The 18,575-nt window shown below is 45.7% G+C and overlaps 2 protein-coding genes across 8 annotated transcripts in view; one reads left to right on the forward strand and one right to left on the reverse strand.

Annotated features, from left to right (window-relative positions):
• The window catches only part of FAM163B (family with sequence similarity 163 member B), a 46,039-nt gene extending 32,907 nt beyond the window's left edge, over nucleotides 1-13,132 (forward strand). For 2 of the 3 annotated variants that reach the window (XM_083596630.1, XM_083596629.1), the window contains exons 2-4: nucleotides 4,128-4,225; nucleotides 6,888-7,003; nucleotides 7,993-13,132. In XM_083596630.1, the coding sequence (XP_083452756.1) occupies nucleotides 6,911-7,003; nucleotides 7,993-8,406 (507 nt within the window). In that variant the 5' untranslated portion in view covers nucleotides 4,128-4,225; nucleotides 6,888-6,910 and the 3' untranslated portion in view covers nucleotides 8,407-13,132. The remainder of the gene's footprint in view (nucleotides 1-4,127; nucleotides 4,226-6,887; nucleotides 7,004-7,992) is intronic. The other variant, XM_083596631.1, reaches the window with a different exon arrangement.
• Nucleotides 13,133-14,217: 1,085 nt separating this feature from the next.
• ADAMTSL2 (ADAMTS like 2) overlaps nucleotides 14,218-18,575 on the reverse strand; it is a 40,017-nt gene continuing 35,659 nt past the window's right edge. For all 5 annotated transcript variants that reach the window (XM_083596295.1, XM_083596298.1, XM_083596297.1 and 2 more), the window contains 3 exons: nucleotides 18,258-18,434; nucleotides 16,463-16,607; nucleotides 14,218-16,043 (listed from right to left, as the gene is read on the reverse strand). In XM_083596295.1, the coding sequence (XP_083452421.1) occupies nucleotides 15,925-16,043; nucleotides 16,463-16,607; nucleotides 18,258-18,434 (441 nt within the window). In that variant the 3' untranslated portion in view covers nucleotides 14,218-15,924. The remainder of the gene's footprint in view (nucleotides 16,044-16,462; nucleotides 16,608-18,257; nucleotides 18,435-18,575) is intronic.

Here is an 18,575-nt window from a genome sequence, read left to right on the forward strand (position 1 = left end):
CTCAGTCTTGCAAGAGAGGTAAAGAAAGAAAATATTAAAAAGGTTTCTTAGCTTATGTTTTCAGCAAGAGGAAGAACAAGCAAGTGGTAGGTCCTCTGCATGGAGAAGATGGAGAAATGCTATTGGATGACAGAAAAGACGGAGCTGCTCAACACCTACCTTGCCTCTGTCTTCATCCAAAATAAAAGCAGTGCTCAACCTGCTGATAGCAGAATAAAAGATGCTAGGAGGGAGCTGCAGCCCAAGAGGAGGCAAGGAGACACCTAGCTACTTTAAATGAAGTAGGGCCTGATGAGCAGCACCCAAGGGTGCTAAAGGAGCGTTTGGGTGTATTTTCAGAGCCTCAATCTGTAATCTTTGAGAATTCTTGGAGAACTGGTGAGGTCCCTGCAGACCAGAGGCAGGCAAATGTCCCCATCTTCAGAAAAGAAGAAGAAAGACTCGGGTAACTTCTGACCGGTCAGCTTGATGTCTCATTATCAGGAAAGGTCCTATAACAAATAATTAAAAAGTTGGTCTGTGAGCACTTAGAAAATAATGTTGTGATTACTAAGACATAAGATGAGTTTCTCAAAAGCAGGTCATTGCTGATTAATCTTCTTTCTTTCTTTCTTTCTTTCTTTCTTTTTTGACAGAATTACAAGCTTGGGGAAATGCTGTGGACGTAGTGTATCTTGCAGTAGTGTGCAGTGAAATTTTTTGTAGGGAAGCAGTTGGAGCCAGAGGTGTCAGCATGTCAGAGCGATTGGAGGGGGGGAATGATGTTGTGCATATGAGCATCCTAATCTGGGCAGAAGCTTACTGGGCTTTGGGAAGTAGGCACTAGGGGAACATTTAGGGGACTAGCCTAGTCCCCCTAGTCCACTGATATCTTGATTTCATTAATGCTTTTGACAAAGTCCCACATGATATTCTTGCAGAGATGCTGGTAGAATGTGGTCTGGACGTGGTAACTGTTAGGTGGATTTGTAGCTGGTTGGCTTGCCGAACCCAAAGAGTGCTCACTAATTGTTCTTCATCATCCAGGAGAAAACTGACAAGTGGGGTGCCGCAGATTTCTGTCCTGGGCCTTTTGTTCAATGTCTTTACAAACATATTGGCTGAAGATATTGAGGGGATGCTCATCAAATTTGCAGAGGAAACTAAACTGGGAGGAGTAACTTATGTTGCAGAAGACAGAATCAGGATTTAAGATTGTGGTGGATTTTGAAGTCAAACCTAACAATGAATATCTGTGCTAGTTAGTAAATGAAGAGATTACGGACCACAGTGCTGTAATTTGCTAGAAAATGCTTGGTTAGGTTATGTCCCCTCACCTTCGAAAGTAATGGTTGTTTCCTGTTCCTTTCTCTCACTATCTGTCTCTTTCTCTCTCTCTTTAACCATGTAACTGAGCAGACGTCTGAGGTTGGGGCTTCAGACTCAGATTGCGTGCTTGAGACCAACTTCTATATTTTGTAACCAAGAATACTTTGCCTCTGTTGTTTCTGCTGTAACATTGAACAATGCATGAGTGAGACCTCTGATTACTGTAAGTAAAGCATTTCAACTTACTTAAGGTTGTTGTCTATTCATTCCGAGAGGGGTAGAAGTGGGGGAGCACTTTGTCAGTGCTTCATACTGGGATATTTAAGGATCTAAAAACCTATATTTCCTGCACTTTGCAAATGCTGCACCTACTTCTGTTTTAAACTTTGTGGCCGGGGGCAGCAGCTGTTGGCTAAAGGGTGAGTCAAGCCCTGCACTTTTTTTAATAAAGGCAGTCAGCCATTTTTTTCTTTTGCAGTTTCCTACACATGTGGGAAGGGACGCAGGTGGTGCTGTGGGTTAAACCACAGAGCTTAGGACTTGCCGATCAGAAGGTCAGCAGTTCGAATCCCTGTGACAGGGTGAGCTCCTGTTGCTCGGTCCCTGCTCCTGCCAACCTAGCAGTTCAAAAGCACCTCAAGGAAGATAAATAGGTTACGCTCCGGCGGGAAGGTAAACGGTGTTTCCGTGCGCTGCTCTGGTTCGCCAGAAGCGGCTTAGTCATGCTGGCCACATGACCCGGAAGCTGTACGCCAGCTCCCTCGGCCAGTAAAGCGAGATGAGCACCACAACCCCAGAGTCCGTCACGACTGGACCTAATGGTCAGGGGTCCCTTTACCTTTACCTTTACACATGTGGGACTTCAGGGTTAACCTGGTCTTCCCCAGTTATTTCCCAGCATAAGGTTATGGTGGCCCAGAGTGAGAATAAATCCCAGAGTTGTGAAAGCATTTTGCAGAGACTTTTGACCTTTTCGGGTGATTTTTTAGGCTTGATTTTAAAGTGCACTCAGAGAGATTGTATTTCTTAGCCTCAAGGTGAAGGAGAAGCTTTCCCAGGCAATCTTTTGTTTGCTTTGTTTCTATTGTGAGTGGATAAACTCACCCCTCATTTGTCTATCTACTCTTCTAATGCAAAGCAGTTATACTAAAGGATTCTTATTCTGCTTGGTGCTTTTTGCTTTGGGGTTTTAGCAAAGAGGATTAAATAATTTTATTTTACTTTTGAAGATTTTGAGAATGTTTTATTTTTTGTGATTTTCCCTATTTTAATTTTTGAATATTTTTCCTTTCTCCCCCCCCCCTTTTTGGGAATTTTTCCATTTTTGATTTTTCTAAACTGGATAGCAGGAATTCCATTGTTGAGGAAAGTCTCAAATTACCTAAGCTTACACGAAGCAATTTCATCCAATGGAAAAGACAATTAGAAGCCAAACATGATATGAAAGCTATTTTATAATGTATTGAGAAAGCGAAACCTAGTGAGGACAAAGCCTCAAAGGAGTGGGAACAAGAGAATAAATTGATGGTGCCTATCATTCTGGATAGTATTTCAGAGACCCAAATGGTTCACACAAAAAGAGATGATACAGCTGCTCAGGTGCTTGAAAAGTTGCAAAAAGCACTCGGATTCACAAGCAAGGGGTTCCCACCATGCCTGGGTGAGAAATCTATTTAAATTAAAACTTGAAGCCAAGAAGGACTGTGACAGTCACATGACAGAGTTCCTAACCATTATTGAAAAGCTGGAATCTAAACAATACAAAATGGATGAGGAACAGAAAGTTTGCTATTTCTTGAGGTCACTAGGACCTAAATTTCAAAACTCTCGTGGATGACAAACCAAACCTAAGGCTAGCAGATGTGATTGAGCACCTGAGAGAGGAAAGTGTGGAGAAAAGAGCAAGCTTTCCAGCCAGGGATACAAGACAAACTATGCGTCTCAGTCCCAAAGGAGAGCCAAGGCTACACTCAGAAAAATTGTTTGCTTCAAATACAGCAAATAAGGTCACATTTCCAGATTTTTTTGTGTGTGTGATGCCCAAATTCAGGAAGATCCCCTGCATTTAAGCAAGCAAGCCAAAGTAAGGGGAGCAAAGAAAAGAAAAGGGCCTTCTTTTGCAAGAGAAGAATATAACTGTAAACAAAATCAAGTAGATGATTAATGGACTCATATGTGTGTGTGTGTGTGTGTGTGTGTGTGTGTGTGTGTGTGTGTGTGTAAAAATCTTTGGAGGCATTAACAATATTGACCCATCAGTGGATGGCAATATCCAAGCTGCAGATGGCAAAACCATAACAATATGTGGTGCAGGTGCAGGAACCTCAAATTGCAAGCTAAGCAATCTACTGAGAGAGAATCCTGTGGAACAGGTCCTGTTTGAATTGCAGCATGTTCAATGTATCCACCTTGGACAGAAAAAATGGTTTCTGTGTGCAGTTTGAAGACTGAAGATGCCAGGTGACCGGAGATGGTGACTAATATTGCAGAACCTCAGAAGGCTGAAGCAGACCCAGAGCTCTGGCACAGAAGGCTTGGCCACAAGCCATTAGGGAACTGAAATGCAAGGAGCTTGCAAGAGGGGAGAAGGTATTCCAGAATGCATCAACCGCAATGAAGTGCGTAAGTTGCCTAACTGAGAAAAGTGTTAAACCGTTTCCCCCTCACCCCTTATATACTCAACAAAGAAGCACCAGAGTGCTTGATGTAGTCTATAGTGATGTATGTGGTCCACTGAGTGTTCCCTTGCTAGGGAAAAATGAGTACGTTTTATTTTTTCTAGATGACTTTTCAGGATACTGTGTTCTGTACCTCCTCAGGGAGAAAAGTGAGACAGTGGATATATTCAGAAAGTACCTCGCCATGGTGAGCAACAAGTTGCAGAGGGAAACTACAACTCTCATGAACGACAACAGTGGTGAGTTTACTTCAAACCACATGAGAACCCTCCTGGAAGAGGAAGCCATTACACATGGGAGGAGTGTTAGTCACACCCCACAACAGAGCTCAGTAGCTGATACAGAGTTTATGGAGATGACCTGATGCATGCTGAGTGATGCTGGCCTCCTCAAATGCATGTGGGGAGCTGCAGTAGCCACTGCAGGGTATCTCCAGAACAGACTGCGGGGGCAGCATGCACACCTTTTGAGCTTTGACATGGAAGTGTACTTAACCTATCACACAGGCATGTATTTGGCAGCATTGCCTATATACCCAAAGAGAATAAGCAAGCTGAACTCCAGGGTAGAACGAGAAACTATGCTAAGATATACTTCTGGAGGCAAAGGTTACAGAGTTATGGACTTAGAAGTAGGAAAGGTCAGTGCAAGAAGAGTGGTTCATTTTGATGAGCACAGTGAACAGTAAAATGCTTTTTCTGGGCAGTGAGAGGAAGAGACACAAGACCTCATGTACTTTCCTGAACTGATATACAATAGGCCAGGTCTGCCGTCTACTGTCACACCAGCTAGCACTGATTATGAACAGGAAAAAGAAGCAGAGGAGCAGATTCCAAGTAGCAGCAATACTACAGGTGCCTGCACTGGAGGGCGATGAGGATGCTGAGGCGGCTGCAGACACTCATCGAGACCCAGCAAAAGTATCCCAGCTCCATGACTGTCCTACATTGCAAGGTCTGCACAACTCCACCTGGGAAGAGATTAAGCAGATGCCAACTGCTGAACAGAGGAGAAGCCTTAAGATACGTTTACTATGAATGCTCAAGCGATGGAATGTTTGCTCTTCACACAGGAACTCCCGGGTTCAATCTTCAGGAAGGACTGGGCAAGGCCCCCTACCTGAAGCCCGGAAGAGTTGCTGCCGGTCAGTGTTGACAATACTGAGCTAGATGGGCCAATGATCTGACTCGAGAATAGGCAGCTTGCAATGTATATCTGTGTCTGAGAGTGCCGGATATTGTTCTTGGATAAAGGGGAGGCATCTTTTCTCCTGCATGTAGCATCTGCCTGATGTGGCATTCAAGTCTGAGAGGAGGTGCAGAGCCCTGAATAAAATCCAAAATAAAGCCGAGAAGAGCATGGGCCTGGCTCCCTCACTCCCCATGGGGCCACCTCCTTTCCCGTACACCTGCTTGCAAGGCGGCCTCTTACAGAGGCCTCCAAGTTCCAGAGTGCCTGTCTAACGGGTTCGTTAGCTGTCGCAGATTCCAGCCAGCTGGCACTGCAAGGTGGGCTGGAGGCACCGGCGGGTGTTTCTGCAGAGCTTCGCCACCGTCTGCACAGATTTAGAAAGGTTGTGTTTGTGGGGAAAGAGCTTGGCATCCTCCGCTTGCAAATTAAAAGGATGAAAGAGACCCCTTCTTATTTTGAGGCTCTGCCACCAAGCAACAACAGAAGCTTCCTCTGCTCTGTCAGTGGTTTGAGTGAGTGAGTGAGTGAGTGAGTGAGTGAGTGAGTGAGTGATTGGTCAGTTGGTTGGTCGGTTGGTTGCATTTATAGCCCACTTTTCCCTCCAAGGAGCTCAAGTGGGCAAACATGGTTCTCCTCCTCATTTAATGCCCACAACAACCCTGGCATGAGAGGCAATAGCTGTGACCAAGGGCATCCAATGGCCAAGAAGGGATTTGAACCCTGGTCTCTCCCAGGTCACTTTAGCCACTATACTGTACTAGCTGTGATTTTTATTATTTGTATTGATGGGGAACAGGATCTGGTTGCCAGGCCAATTCTGACAGATAGGTGGGGCTGCCCAGCTTTCAACCACTGGAACGTGGGCGCAGTTGTTATCATATGGCACAGCCTGGCTTGGACTGTACCACGGCAGGCTGGAGAAGACTTACATGTAAAAACCTCACTGCACCCAGAGCTCCCTCACCCTTGTACTCCCTGCTCCATGAGGTTTTTTTGGTCATAAGGACATGAGAAGAGCCCTGCTAGATCAGACCAATGGCCCATCTAGTCCAGTATCCTGGTTTCACAGGAGTCAACCTGATACTCATTATGGGAAGCCCCCAAGCAAGACCTGAGCACAAAAGCACTGTCCCCTCCTGTAGTTTCCAGCAACTGAAGGATTTCTGCCTCCAAGCGTGGAGGCAGAGCACAGCCATTGCCCTCTTTGGAAGCCATCTAAGTTGGTGGCCATCACTGCCTACTGTGGGAGGGAGTTCCACAGTTTAACTGTGTTCTGCATGAAGAAGTCGTAGAATCATAGAACTGTAGAGTTGGAAGGGACCCCAAGGGTCATCTAGCGCAACCCCATGCAATGCAGGAAACTCAACTAGAGCATCCGTGACAGATGGCCATCCAACCTCTGCTTCAAAACTTTCAATGAAGGAGAGCCATTTCTTTTATCTGTCTTGAAATTTACAGCATTCATCTTCATTGGAAGTCCAGGAGTTCTAGTGCTAGGACAGAGGGAGGAAAACGTAACACAGAGGAAATGACGGGTGGAGGGCACATGGCCTGAGAGTTGTACCCTGTGCAGAGATCCAGGCACACGCCATCGGAAAATCTCACCGCTGCCCCAATCACTGAGGCCACTACTCTGACCCCAAGCTGCAATAACTACTCTGTTGCCTGAAGGTCTGGCTCCTAACTCTTTACACCTCTTGTGTCTTCCAGGGTGTTAATGGAGAAGAGGTCGAATGACAGCCGGGACTGTGGTCATCACAGGCGGAATATTAGCGACTGTCATATTACTGTGTATCATAGCAGTTCTCTGCTATTGTAGGCTTCAGGTATTTCAATTATAAAAGTGTGCGGGGAGAAGGGGTTTTAAAGGAGAAGAGGCAAAGGTGGGTGAAGCAACAGGTGACCACAGAGCTATGAATTTCAGAATGGTGTAATGATCTTTCCAGGGAACTGTAGCTGTGAGGGGAAGAGGGGAATCTCCTAACAACTCTCAATAACCTTATCAAACTACATTTCTTAGGATTCTTGGAGTGGGGGGGGGGCATGGCTGTTTAAAGTGGTATAATAGTGCTTCAAGGCTGAGGCCCAGGCTCTCTGCAGGAATGTATTCTCCCATACAAACCCGCCTGAGCTCTGAGTAGCCCTTTGTTCAGACCCACCTTGGTGGGGATGCAGGAAAGGGCCTTCTTGGAATTCCTTCCCTTGAGAAGCCAGACGAGCTCACTCTTTGCTCTCCTTCCACTGGCAGGTGAAGATTGTTTTATTCCAACAGGCCTTTAAGAACTGACTGCTTTTTTAAGGGCTAATAATAGTGCTGTGCTATTTTTGCTATCTGTATTTTGATAGAGTTGTTTTTATATTGTTTAGATTCTATTAGAATTTAATAACTTTTAAATTATTTTCTTCTATATGTTTTTAACTTTTTTGCATTTTATCTCCGTTGTTTTAGTTTGTGTAAGCCACATTGAGCCCCAGTGTGGGGGAAAGTGGGATAAAAATAATTATTATTATTATTATTATTATTATTATTATTATTATTATTACTGCTGTGTACACAATATACATTTAAAGCACATTCAAAGTTCATTCTTTCCTTCAAATAATTCTAGGACCTGTAGTTACAATTCCCACCAACCGTTAACAAACTACAGTTCCCAGAATTCTTTGAGCATGGGCAGCAGGAGCGATGTGCTTGCTTGGAGTTTTTGTGGATGTCGTGGGAAAGCATCAATGTCAACCTGAAAGGGAGACATGGTGAGACGTACAGCCACCTTCTCATCAAATCCCTGCCTCTTCCCCTCTTTGCCTCCCCCAGTATTACTGCTGCAAGAAGGAGGAGTCCGAAGAGGACGGAGATGAACCAGACTTTGGCATGGATTCCCACATCCCGCCTCTCCACTGCAACCGCAACGTGGCTCTGACGAACGGCCCATCCTTGTACCGATCTTCCTCCTCCCCCTACAAGAAGCACTCCCAGTGCCGGACAGTATGCCCCAACTGCTCACACTATGAGCCGCCCACCTTCTTCCTCCAGGAGCCAGAGGAGGAGGAGGAGGAAGAGGAGGAGGAGGTCCAGAATGGGGGCGACCTCATCAACTACAAGGCCATCAGCCAGGAAGACCTGGAGCTGCCCGTCAACATGAGTGGCCTCCAGGCCCTCAACCCCAACCGCCTCTCAGCCATGCGGGAGGCTTTCTCCCGCAGCCGCAGCATCAGCACGGACGTCTAATGAGTGCCAGCAGCCGTCACCCGCAGCTCGACGGTGGGTAACGTTGGTGGCATACATATCCTGCTGATTCCTGCATTGTAAGGGGTTGGACCAGATGATCCTTTGAGTCTCTTCCAACTCTCTAATTCTTTGGTTCTGTAAAAGGGTGTTTCCCCTCCCCCTTCCCTAAATACCCTTGTGGCTTAAAAATAATAACATGGCATCACTCTTTTACAGGACAAAAAAAAATACCCACAGAGAGTCTTTTAAAAATGATGAATGTATTTATATGTTAACGATGGATAATTATCTATATACCTATTAAATAATGCACTGTATAAAGTGGAGGGAGAATTAATAGATTTGATGGGTGCATATAGGTTTTCTAAAGTTTAGTGTTGACAATAGTTTCTTTTATATCTATATATAGCTATAGATAGATATAGATAGATACATACAGTGGTACCTCGTGTTACGTACTTAATCCGTTCTGGAAGTCCGTTTGTAACAGGAAACTGCTCGTAACATGAGGCGCACTTTCTCTAATGGTGCCTCCCACTGCGGCCGCGCCACCGGAGCGCGACTTCTGCTCGCATCCCGGGGCGAAGGTCGCAACAAGGGGCATCTACTTCCAGGTTAGCAGAGTGCGTAACCTGCAGCATTCATAAGGGGGATGGTACATAACACGAGGTGTCACTGTATATATATAGATAGATATATATAGATACAGTGGTACCTCGGGTTAAGTACTTAATTCGTTCCGGAGGTCCGTACTTAATCTGAAACTGTTCTTAACCTGAAGCACCACTTTAGCTAATGGGGCCTCCTGCTGCTGCCACGCCGCCGGAGCACAATTCCTGTTCTCATCCTGAAGCAAAGTTCTTAACCTGAAGCACTATTTCTGGGTTAGCAGAGTCTGTAACCTGAAGCGTCTGTAACCCGAGGTACCACTGTATATGAGAAGATTTTGATACAGGGCATCCTTTTGTAAGAGTTAGATTTCCCTCCTTTTCATTTGCTGTCATGAAAGTCTGCAAGTACAAGGCTATGGTGGAGGGGGGCAGCTCTAGGGCAACCCCATGCTTCATGCTGAATTGCCGCTGTGCCCTCCTTTATTTTCTGACTGGGTGGTGTGCGGTTGTTGCCTGCCTTCCTGTGACAACATTTCAGATGTCTTCTAGGACCTTGGCTGGAGACAAATTCAATGTTGCCTTTATTTTATTTTTTACTAAATAACAAGCCACAAATGCCACCCAACCACCTGGCACATAATCTCACCTCATTAGGACCCACCACCTCCCAGGGAGTAAGCAGGGACTTCTAAAGAAATGACCTCTGGATATTGCCATGAATGAAAAGAAGAAGAAACCGTATTTTGTCAGTTAATGGATTGAGTTTTCCAGTCCTGGTGAGGGGAATCTTTGGCCCTCCAGAAGTTTCTGAACTACAACTCCCATCATCCCTTGGGATCTCTGGGCATGCTTGCTGGAGCTGATGGGAGTTGTGGTTCAGCAACATCTGGAGGGCCAAAGGCTCTCCACATCTGATTCAAACACACCATTTTAGCACTTTTGACTTTGGTGTGCTCCCATCTTTAAAGAAAACGGGGAGATCTATTATAATTGTCTTGCTTAGCACCATTGTTCTACATCAGAGGTGGGGCGGGAGGGTCAGATGTAGTCCTATAGGTAGTGGAGGCTGGCCTGTTTGCACCAATGGGGCACTGCCCCATTCACCTCAGTCTAGGAGTGTGCAGCTGTTGCACTCAGTTTGCATTTTAAGGCAAACCTAGCCAATCTGCAATTTCCAACATGATGCACGGCCCAAAACACAGCTATCCTTTGAAATTTGCACTTCTCTGAATTTTGCAATGCAGTTCTCCAGCCTATGTCCAAAAATGCATATACTAGGGTAAAGTGTGCATATAAAAATGTATCTGTCTGTGAAAATGCATTATATTGGGAGAAATTCCTTTGCAACAATGTATATGTTAGGAAAAACAGCATACACATATGTGTATGGTATAAGAATTTTGCACTGGAGTGCTGATGACGTGGAAATGTGGAGAACTGAATTTAAGAGTGGAAAAATGATGGGAAATGAAGATTGACAGGTCTGCACAGCCAGCCAGAACAGGTCTATTAAGGTTTTCTATTTGCCCCCGTTATTCTGCATTAGCTGCAGTTCCCAAACAGTCTTCAAGGTCAGGCCCACATATTGCACATTGCAGCAATCTAACCCAGAGGTTTATCAGAGCATGGATCGCTAAAGCCAGGCTCTCTGTCATGCAAGCCATAGAGAAAAATGAGGTGGCATTACTCCAGTACCATGGCTACTCCTTATGCCCAGATTGGTTCTTCCCACTCACGTCCCTTGTCAACTCAATACCGTGTTTCAACACTTGTGAATGGGAAATGTGATCAGATTTAAAATGTACTAAACACCTGATGCTAGCACCCCTCTGCAAGGAATTGACAGAGGAGTAGCTGATCATGTAATCTTGTTTGGACAGACAACCTTATACGGGGTTAAGTTCATGTTTCTAATAAAAGCAAAACTATTTTAGGGAAGATCTGTCATTATGTGACCATGTTCTTGCTCTGCAGGATATTACATCGACTTGCCCCTATCCAAAATTTCAGGAACCCTCCCAGAGATGCATGCTTCAATGCAGGGAGCCCCTTGTTACATTGAATCTGTAAGGGGAGAATAGCAAGACTGGAGATAAGTTCAGCAAAAGGCAAGGAAACCAGGTTCAGTCAACAGCCATTCACATAATGAGCTCCATCTGGATTTCTTTTCTAATTCCATGGGGTGGGGCATCTTGAATTAAAGCAGATTGCTCATACATGAGTTCAAGAAACATTCATTTCACGGGGAGCACAGGCAAAAGAAGTAGCTAGTGGATTGGGCCTTGTGTTCTGGACACTCAGCAATTTGTGGAAGATGGCAAAGAACTGTTTCATTCAAACAAACATTTGGACTGCATTATAGCTAAAAGTGCACCCTTGAAACAGCTGCAATCAATATTATATTAAATATTATAGAGAGACCCTGCCAATGGTTCGGGATTGAACCAAGAGATTTAAAACAAATAAATTTTTAAAATATTTATTTAAAATAATGAGATTTAAAATAATTAAGTGAGAAGACATCCATCTTGCCTCGGCCTACTTCCTTGAAAATAATGCCCAGCTTGGCAAAATTTCATGCTGTGAGCCTGAAGAGTCTTAATTCCTATGGTCCTCTGTAGTTGCTCTCATCCGAAAACACTCATAAAAAAAAACTTTGCTCTCATCTGAATGCTCTCATCATAGCCTAAGATCACAACCACACCATATACTTAAAGCACTTCTATAGCTCTTTTAACAGCTATGGCTCCCCCACAAAGAATCCTTGTAGGGTAGCTGGGATGCTGGGAATTGTTGGAACATAGGAGGCTGCCTTCTACCCAGTCACTTAACTCAGTATTGTCTGGCTGCGGCGCTCCAGGATTTGAGGCATGAGTCCCTCCCAGATCTACCTGGAGATTGAACCTGGGACCTTCTGCATGCAAAGCGGATGCTCTGCCACTGATCTGCAGTCCTTGTATCTCCGTGAGGGGCCTCCTAGCAACTCTCAGCATCCTGAACAAACAGGACCCTCCCCCCCCGCCAACTATTATATTGGCTTGAGAGTGGTTTAATTGTATGGTGTGGGTGTGCCCTAGAACACTGGGACCAACTTGTGGCCTTTCAGTCAAAATTAAAGCAGGTCACTCAATCCTTCCAAATGAGCAAAGGATCTTGCTTCACAAGCACTTCCGGTTTGAAAGCACAAAGATGGAGACCGTTAGCAATGTCATCCGTTTCCTGGACTTGTAAAACTCCACCCAGGAATAACTTTGCAACGTTCAAGGGACTAACATTCCAATTGGTGGTTTGGGGTTCAAAGCCTTCAAGGTTGTGGAACTTTATAGAGATGGATGTACACAACCTGAAGGGGCGGGTGTGGATGGTTGTCCAAAGTGCAAAATATCTTTCTGCAACATTGACTAGAAACATTGGTATTTTATGTCAATGGGTATTATTATATCAATGGACATGCCAATTCTGTTACTGCTTGGTGTCTTCCCCCCACACCCATTGCCTGCCCCCACAGCCATCCAGTTTGTGACAACATTCAACAGACCGGTGTAGAGTTTGTCTGAGGCCCAGGGGCTAGAGTCTTGTTAGGATAAAGTTATAAACTCAGACAAAAAAGCAGCTGTTCCCTGGTGGCGCCCCCAGCGAGCTTAGCCCCCTGAGACTCAGGACAAGCGTACCCGGCTACCCACCCCACTCCACCCCACCCCCTGCACGGGCCTGACTCTCACTATCCTAGGCCATGTCCTGTATGACAAGTTTCCATTTTGCTGTGCTCAGTCTTTGAAGTGATCTGATGTAATTGCAGCTACTTCTACAGAACTCTGGGTAAATTTTGTACAACTCTTCTTAAAACTTGCACTTTTTTCGATGGCATTTTTATTTTCAAAAAGAAAAAAAAGCCATTTGTTGCATTAAAATTGTGGTTGTGTTTATTATCTTCCTATTATTTACTCCGTGCTCATCTCCCCACCCCAACCCCATGGCCCTTCATTGTATATCTTTGAAATTAATTGAAATATTTCATGGATTTTCATTCATTTTGCCTTGTGGTTATCTTGTACAGGCCTTCTGGACTCTTAAGAACAAAAACTTTTAAAAAAATAAACCTATCTTTGACTTTGTTCTCGAGGGAGAAGTGTGCTCTTTTTCATGACACCTGTTTTTATTTAAGAGCGGGTCCATTGAAAGTAATGAATCAGACTATTGGTCCATGTAGCTCAGTATTGTTTACACAGATTGGCAGTCGCTCTCCAGGGTTTCAGGCAGGGGGCATTCTCAGCCCTCTCTGCAGATGCTGCCAGGGACTGAATCAGGGTCCTTCAACATGCAGAGCCGATGCTTTACCACTGAAGGATGGCCCGTCCCGATTTAAGTCAGCCTGCTAACTTAGTCATGTGAATTATTTTCAGTGGGTCTCCTTGAGTAGGATTATCATTGACTACAGGTATTCAGTGGTATTCTATATGGTGCAGAATATGGCAACCTGAAAATTTCACCTTCCTTCCTTCCTTCTGAGAAGGAAGTTTTCTGGACCACCATTTGCAAAATGTCTGCTAGCTAAGGCTCATGGAATACACCCTTTTAGTGCAAGAAGAAACATCACTCTCTTTCAACGGAGCTCAATTTCTCCACGAGGCACTATAAGCAGGACATGCACATAGATGCAAAGGATCATCTTATCAGAGGGCACAATTGCTACCACACTATATTGGAAGTGACTGAATGATGCAGTCAGTCATTCCAACCGGAATGTGGATGGCCCCGGGTTCAGGCCCCAGGTTCAGTCAATGGGGCAGATGTCCTATCCAAGACCCTGGAGAGTTGCTTCTAGTCAGGGTGTACTTGGTACAAGGCATATGCATATGCAGTCTAAAACCAGTGAGAGTTCTCCCATTATGATTCATAAGCAAGGTGAAGGAAGAGGTCCGTGTCCTTCTATTCATGTGATCAGTTACATAAATTACGGAAGTTGCGTGATTTCGCCACAACAGACAGTGAGATGAATGATGTCATTTTTGGCAGAAGATGAACTGCAGCTGAACGGACACATAATATGATGCCACCTTAATGTCCCTAGAATCCAGAGATCCCAGATTCTAGTATTTGTTGTGGGGGGGGGGTAGGGTGGAACATTCATTCTCCTCATTGTTCTTTTAAACCACAATGTCCAAAGCAAAAGGGCCAAACACCATGAAGACATCAAGCTGGCACTATAAATATGACAACTTTTATTTTAAAATATACTTAATGGGTACAGTTTCTGTGGTTACAGGGATAAAGTTCACTGTTTGTAAACAAATATACTTATTTCTTTATTTATCTTTTAAAAAGAGAGAGAGAGCGTGACTCTCTTTGTGATATAAAGTGCTGCTGTTATGTTTTCGTTACTCTACAACTATTGTTGGCTTTATGTCTTTTCTTTTAATTAAAGGACTACACGGTCTGGGATTTGATTACACAATAAAATAAAATAATCTCTGAAAACGTAGACACCTACATATTATATCTAATGGGCTTTTTGGCTTAGAGTCGCCTGGGGAGCATTAAGTTCTGCTCCTTAAGTGCTGAGCTGCTGGGGAATAGTATTGAAAATAGAAGGGAAAGGGACAGCTTACAAGAGGATGAAGTCAAAGAGAGAGGAAGAGGCAGAGAGAGAGAGAGAGAGAGAGAGAGAGAGAGAGAGAGAGATTGTGTTTTAATTACAATGGGGTCAGTCCTGGTGGTGCTGTTTGTGTGTTTAGAAAACTTTGCCTTTTACAAGTCTAGAATGTAACCTGTTGGCATCAGTGAGGGCCAGCAACTAGGATGGCTTTAAAAGAAGATTAATTTATGGTGGAGAAGAGGATCAGTGGCCACCAACCCTGATGGCTCTGCTCTTCTTCCACTGTGGATACCTGTTGCTGAGAGTTGCAAATAGGGAGAGTGCTGATTCGCCTGGCTCCTGCTTGTGGGCTTCCCATTGAGGCATCTGGGCAGTCACTGTTAGAATGGACTAGGTGGCCTTACCCAGCAAAGCTCTTCTTAGCTCTACCTCCACTGTCTGAGGTGGTATGCCTCTGAATACTAGCTTCTGGAAATGCTGAGTGGGGGGAGTTGCTGTTGCACCTGCAGGCATCTGGTTGGCCACTGTGAGAACAGGATGTTGGACTAGATGGGCCACTGACATCACCTAGCAGGAGATGGTAGGAGAAAGGATTTCTATCTCAGGGATAAAACAGGCATGTGGTGCTTGGCAACAATGCATTTCTGAAAGGAAGTTCCTTTACCTAAGGGGAGGGCCAAGATGGATGGATGGCTGATCCCTTCATTTTAACTGGATGGAACGTATGTCCGCCCTGCAAAACGGTAAGCTGGAGAACAAACCACGGTGTTTCAGTCATTACAGCAGTGTGTCAGAATCTCTTTCTCAGCAACTCCAGATGGAGTGCCTCACCTGATGCTAAGCAGGTCAGGTCAGGGCGCCCCGCGATGCAAACCTGTGTGTAAAATTAGAAAGTGGAAAGAGTGCTCCCAAGGGCCAGGGATGAAAGGGCTATTCTAATTCTGTTCAAATTGCAAAGGAGAGGCACAAAAGTTCAAAGACAACATAGCCATTGGAAAACAAGAACTAAAAAGGGGGAAATATTCATGACGTCTTTTTTAAAAACAAAACAAAATGCGTCTTTCCTCATGGAGTGGGGGGGTTCTGATCTACAGTAGTAGCAAATGTAACAATGTGTCCCTCCATTTCCGGAACCCAGGAGGGAGGGGGGAGGTGAAGGAGGTGTCTTGGATTACAGGACCTCCATCTCTTACTCTCCATGTTGTGGCATAATGGGTAGGCAGACAGGCAGGAACTGTCCCAGTTCACACCTGGCTGCTCCTGTGTTCCGCTGGATGCTCTGGAGAACCACTGGATCCCTTTGGTCCTGTCTTAGGAATGGGGAGCTCGACAGGACCTGCAACAAGCTTTGCTGTAATACCAGTGGCTGCAGAGGTTCACCTTGATGGCCAGAGCACAGTTGGTCCCCGCTTGGTCCTGGCAGCTGTCATCTGCAAGAGACAGGTGAGTGGGGTCAGGTGTGGCATGGAGGAAAGCAAGTGGGAATCATCACCTGTCTAGAGAACTCCAAACAACTTCACTTTCAATACAGTGAGCCAGTTTTCCCAGGGCAGCCACAGACATTAATTTTTGGAGGTGCTCCAAGGAATTCTCTGAGGAATTTCAAAGAGGAACAGGGTAGGGTAAGTGCTTTACTTGCAGAAGGTCCTAGGTTTGAACCTTGGTATCTCCAGCTAAAGCTGGGAAAAGACTCCTGACAGAAACCCAGCAATTCACTGCCAGTCAAAAGGCACTCTTGTCCACCTAGAGATTCAAGCCCCACCCCCTGCCACCTGGAGGGGGAAGGCAAGCCTGGAGACTTCACGTCAGATCTGGAAGTCCGGCAACCCTACACCCATCTCCCCCTGACCTGGTGGTTCAGTTGGACAAGGCTGAAGATCACACGTCTGTTTCCCAACAGGCTTCACGAGAGGGTCACAGCCCCGGACGAGATCCTTCCCCTGGTAACACTTGACATCTCGCATCCTCACGCCAATGCCACAAGTTTTTGTACACTGTGGGCAAGGAAAAGAGGAGAGGTCCGTTTGGTACAACAAGCAGTTTCAGGACTAAGATTCAACCTTTTGAGAAGTATCTGCTCAGAGTAGGCCCACAAATTAATGGACATGATTGACGTAGGGATGTTGATTGCAAGTCGTCGGCTCTACCTAAGGCCACATCCGTACCATACATTTAAAGCAGTATCATACCACTTAAACTAAATCTCTGAGGATTCTTTGTGGGAGACTCATAGATGTTTAAAGTGGTATCACAGTGTTTTAAATGCATAGTGCCTTGGAGTATACCTGTTTCACAGAATTGTGGCATTTGAAGGAACCCCGGGGGTCAATCTAGTCCAGCACCCTGCAATGCTACAGACAACCTGGCTGTCCTTCACTCTGCTCCCTGATGGGCAAGGGTTGGTAGGAGTGAGGTGATATTGCTTTAAAATCTGTAGTGTGATTGTGGCCTAAAACTGAGTTGGATGCAACCCATATTTGGGGTGGGGGGGACTGCAGAAGAGGTTTTTTTGGGGGGGAGAATGTTTGGGGAGCCTAATTAACTCCACCTCCAAGAATCTGAAAGCTCTGCAGCATTCCAGCGGCTATTGGGCCGATCTCCGATGTTATCCGAGAACGCCCGGCAGCCATCGCAGAAGCACAAATTCCCTTTAGAGGAGCAGAGTGCAGAATGAACTCTTTCCCCCTGGCTCTCACCAGGCAGAGGCCTGCAGCCGCTCAGCCAGTGGAGACTTCAGCAAAGGTGGTTGCCAGGGACTGATTAGAGCCCAGTTGCTGTCGTTGCCGCAGCCAAGGCGAACTGCCGTCCGCCGTTGTAGTGGCTCCGGGCAGGACACGGCCTGCCAAGATGTAATCGGAACTGGCTGTGCTTTTTTTGGAGGAGAAGGAGGGAGGAAAGTGGAGCACAGGGAGACTTTCCTTTTCACCGCTGAGCCAAGGAAGGGGGAGGGCAGTGATGGAGTGCATGGTGTCTGGACGTCAGAAGGCCAGAGAAGCAATTAATTAGGCCTGCCAGTGCGAAAGCAGTTTACCCATTGGTGATAAACAACTTAATGTTTGGTTATGTTTGTGGACAGTCCTAGAATCGGATGACTGTCAGGCCACTCAACCAATATGAAATCTACTTGCTACGATTCCCTGTTGGTTACATTGTGCTCCTAATACAGTGGTACCTCCGGTTAAGAACTTAATTCGTTTTGGAGGTCTGTTCTTAACCTGAAACTGTTCTTAACCTGAGGTACCACTTTAGCTAATAGGGCCTCCCACTGCCGCTGCGCCTCTACCACACAATTTCTGTTCTCATCCTGAAGCAAAGTTCTTAACTTGAGGCACTATTTCTGGGTTAGCGGTGTCTGTAACCTGAAGCGTATGTAACCTGAAGCGTTTGTAACCCGAGGTACCACTGTACTACAGACCCTTGTTCATCCTGCGATTTCCCAAAAGGGGAAAATATTTTTAATTTTGCAGGCGCAACAACCCCTTGAAGTAGTGTGGTCTGATTCTTATTTTAACAGAGGAAGAATGGAAGCTGTCCAGAGCTCTGATTCGTAGGGTGCTCAGTCCCACCACAGTCCTCTACAGGACCATTTCGTCTTCCCAGCATGGTTCACCCGCTGTCTGCCTCCCCACCCACCCGTTTCTCACCTCTGACCAAGGGGTCGTGTACCACTTGAAACAAGGCCGTTCAAAGCAGGTTGTGTCCTCAGCTGGCTTCTTGGTGACGTCACATTCAGTTGGGTTGCGGGTTTTGAGCTTCCCGTTGACAATCTCCAGGCAAAGGACGATTCGCTTCTTGACCCCCCGGCCGCATGTGGTATTGCACTGTCAAGGTAAGAGTGAGAGCCAAAGTGAAACTGTAAGAGGAGGGTGGGGAGCCAAATCTAGGCATAGGAGCCAAATCCAATCCTCCGGCCCCCTCCCTCTGGCCTCTCTCTAGGCAACAAACTCTTGCTTCACGCTGTT

Source organism: Podarcis filfolensis (genome assembly GCF_964270895.1).
Source record: "Podarcis filfolensis genome assembly, chromosome: Z".
Classification (NCBI taxonomy): Eukaryota; Metazoa; Chordata; class Lepidosauria; order Squamata; family Lacertidae; genus Podarcis; species Podarcis filfolensis.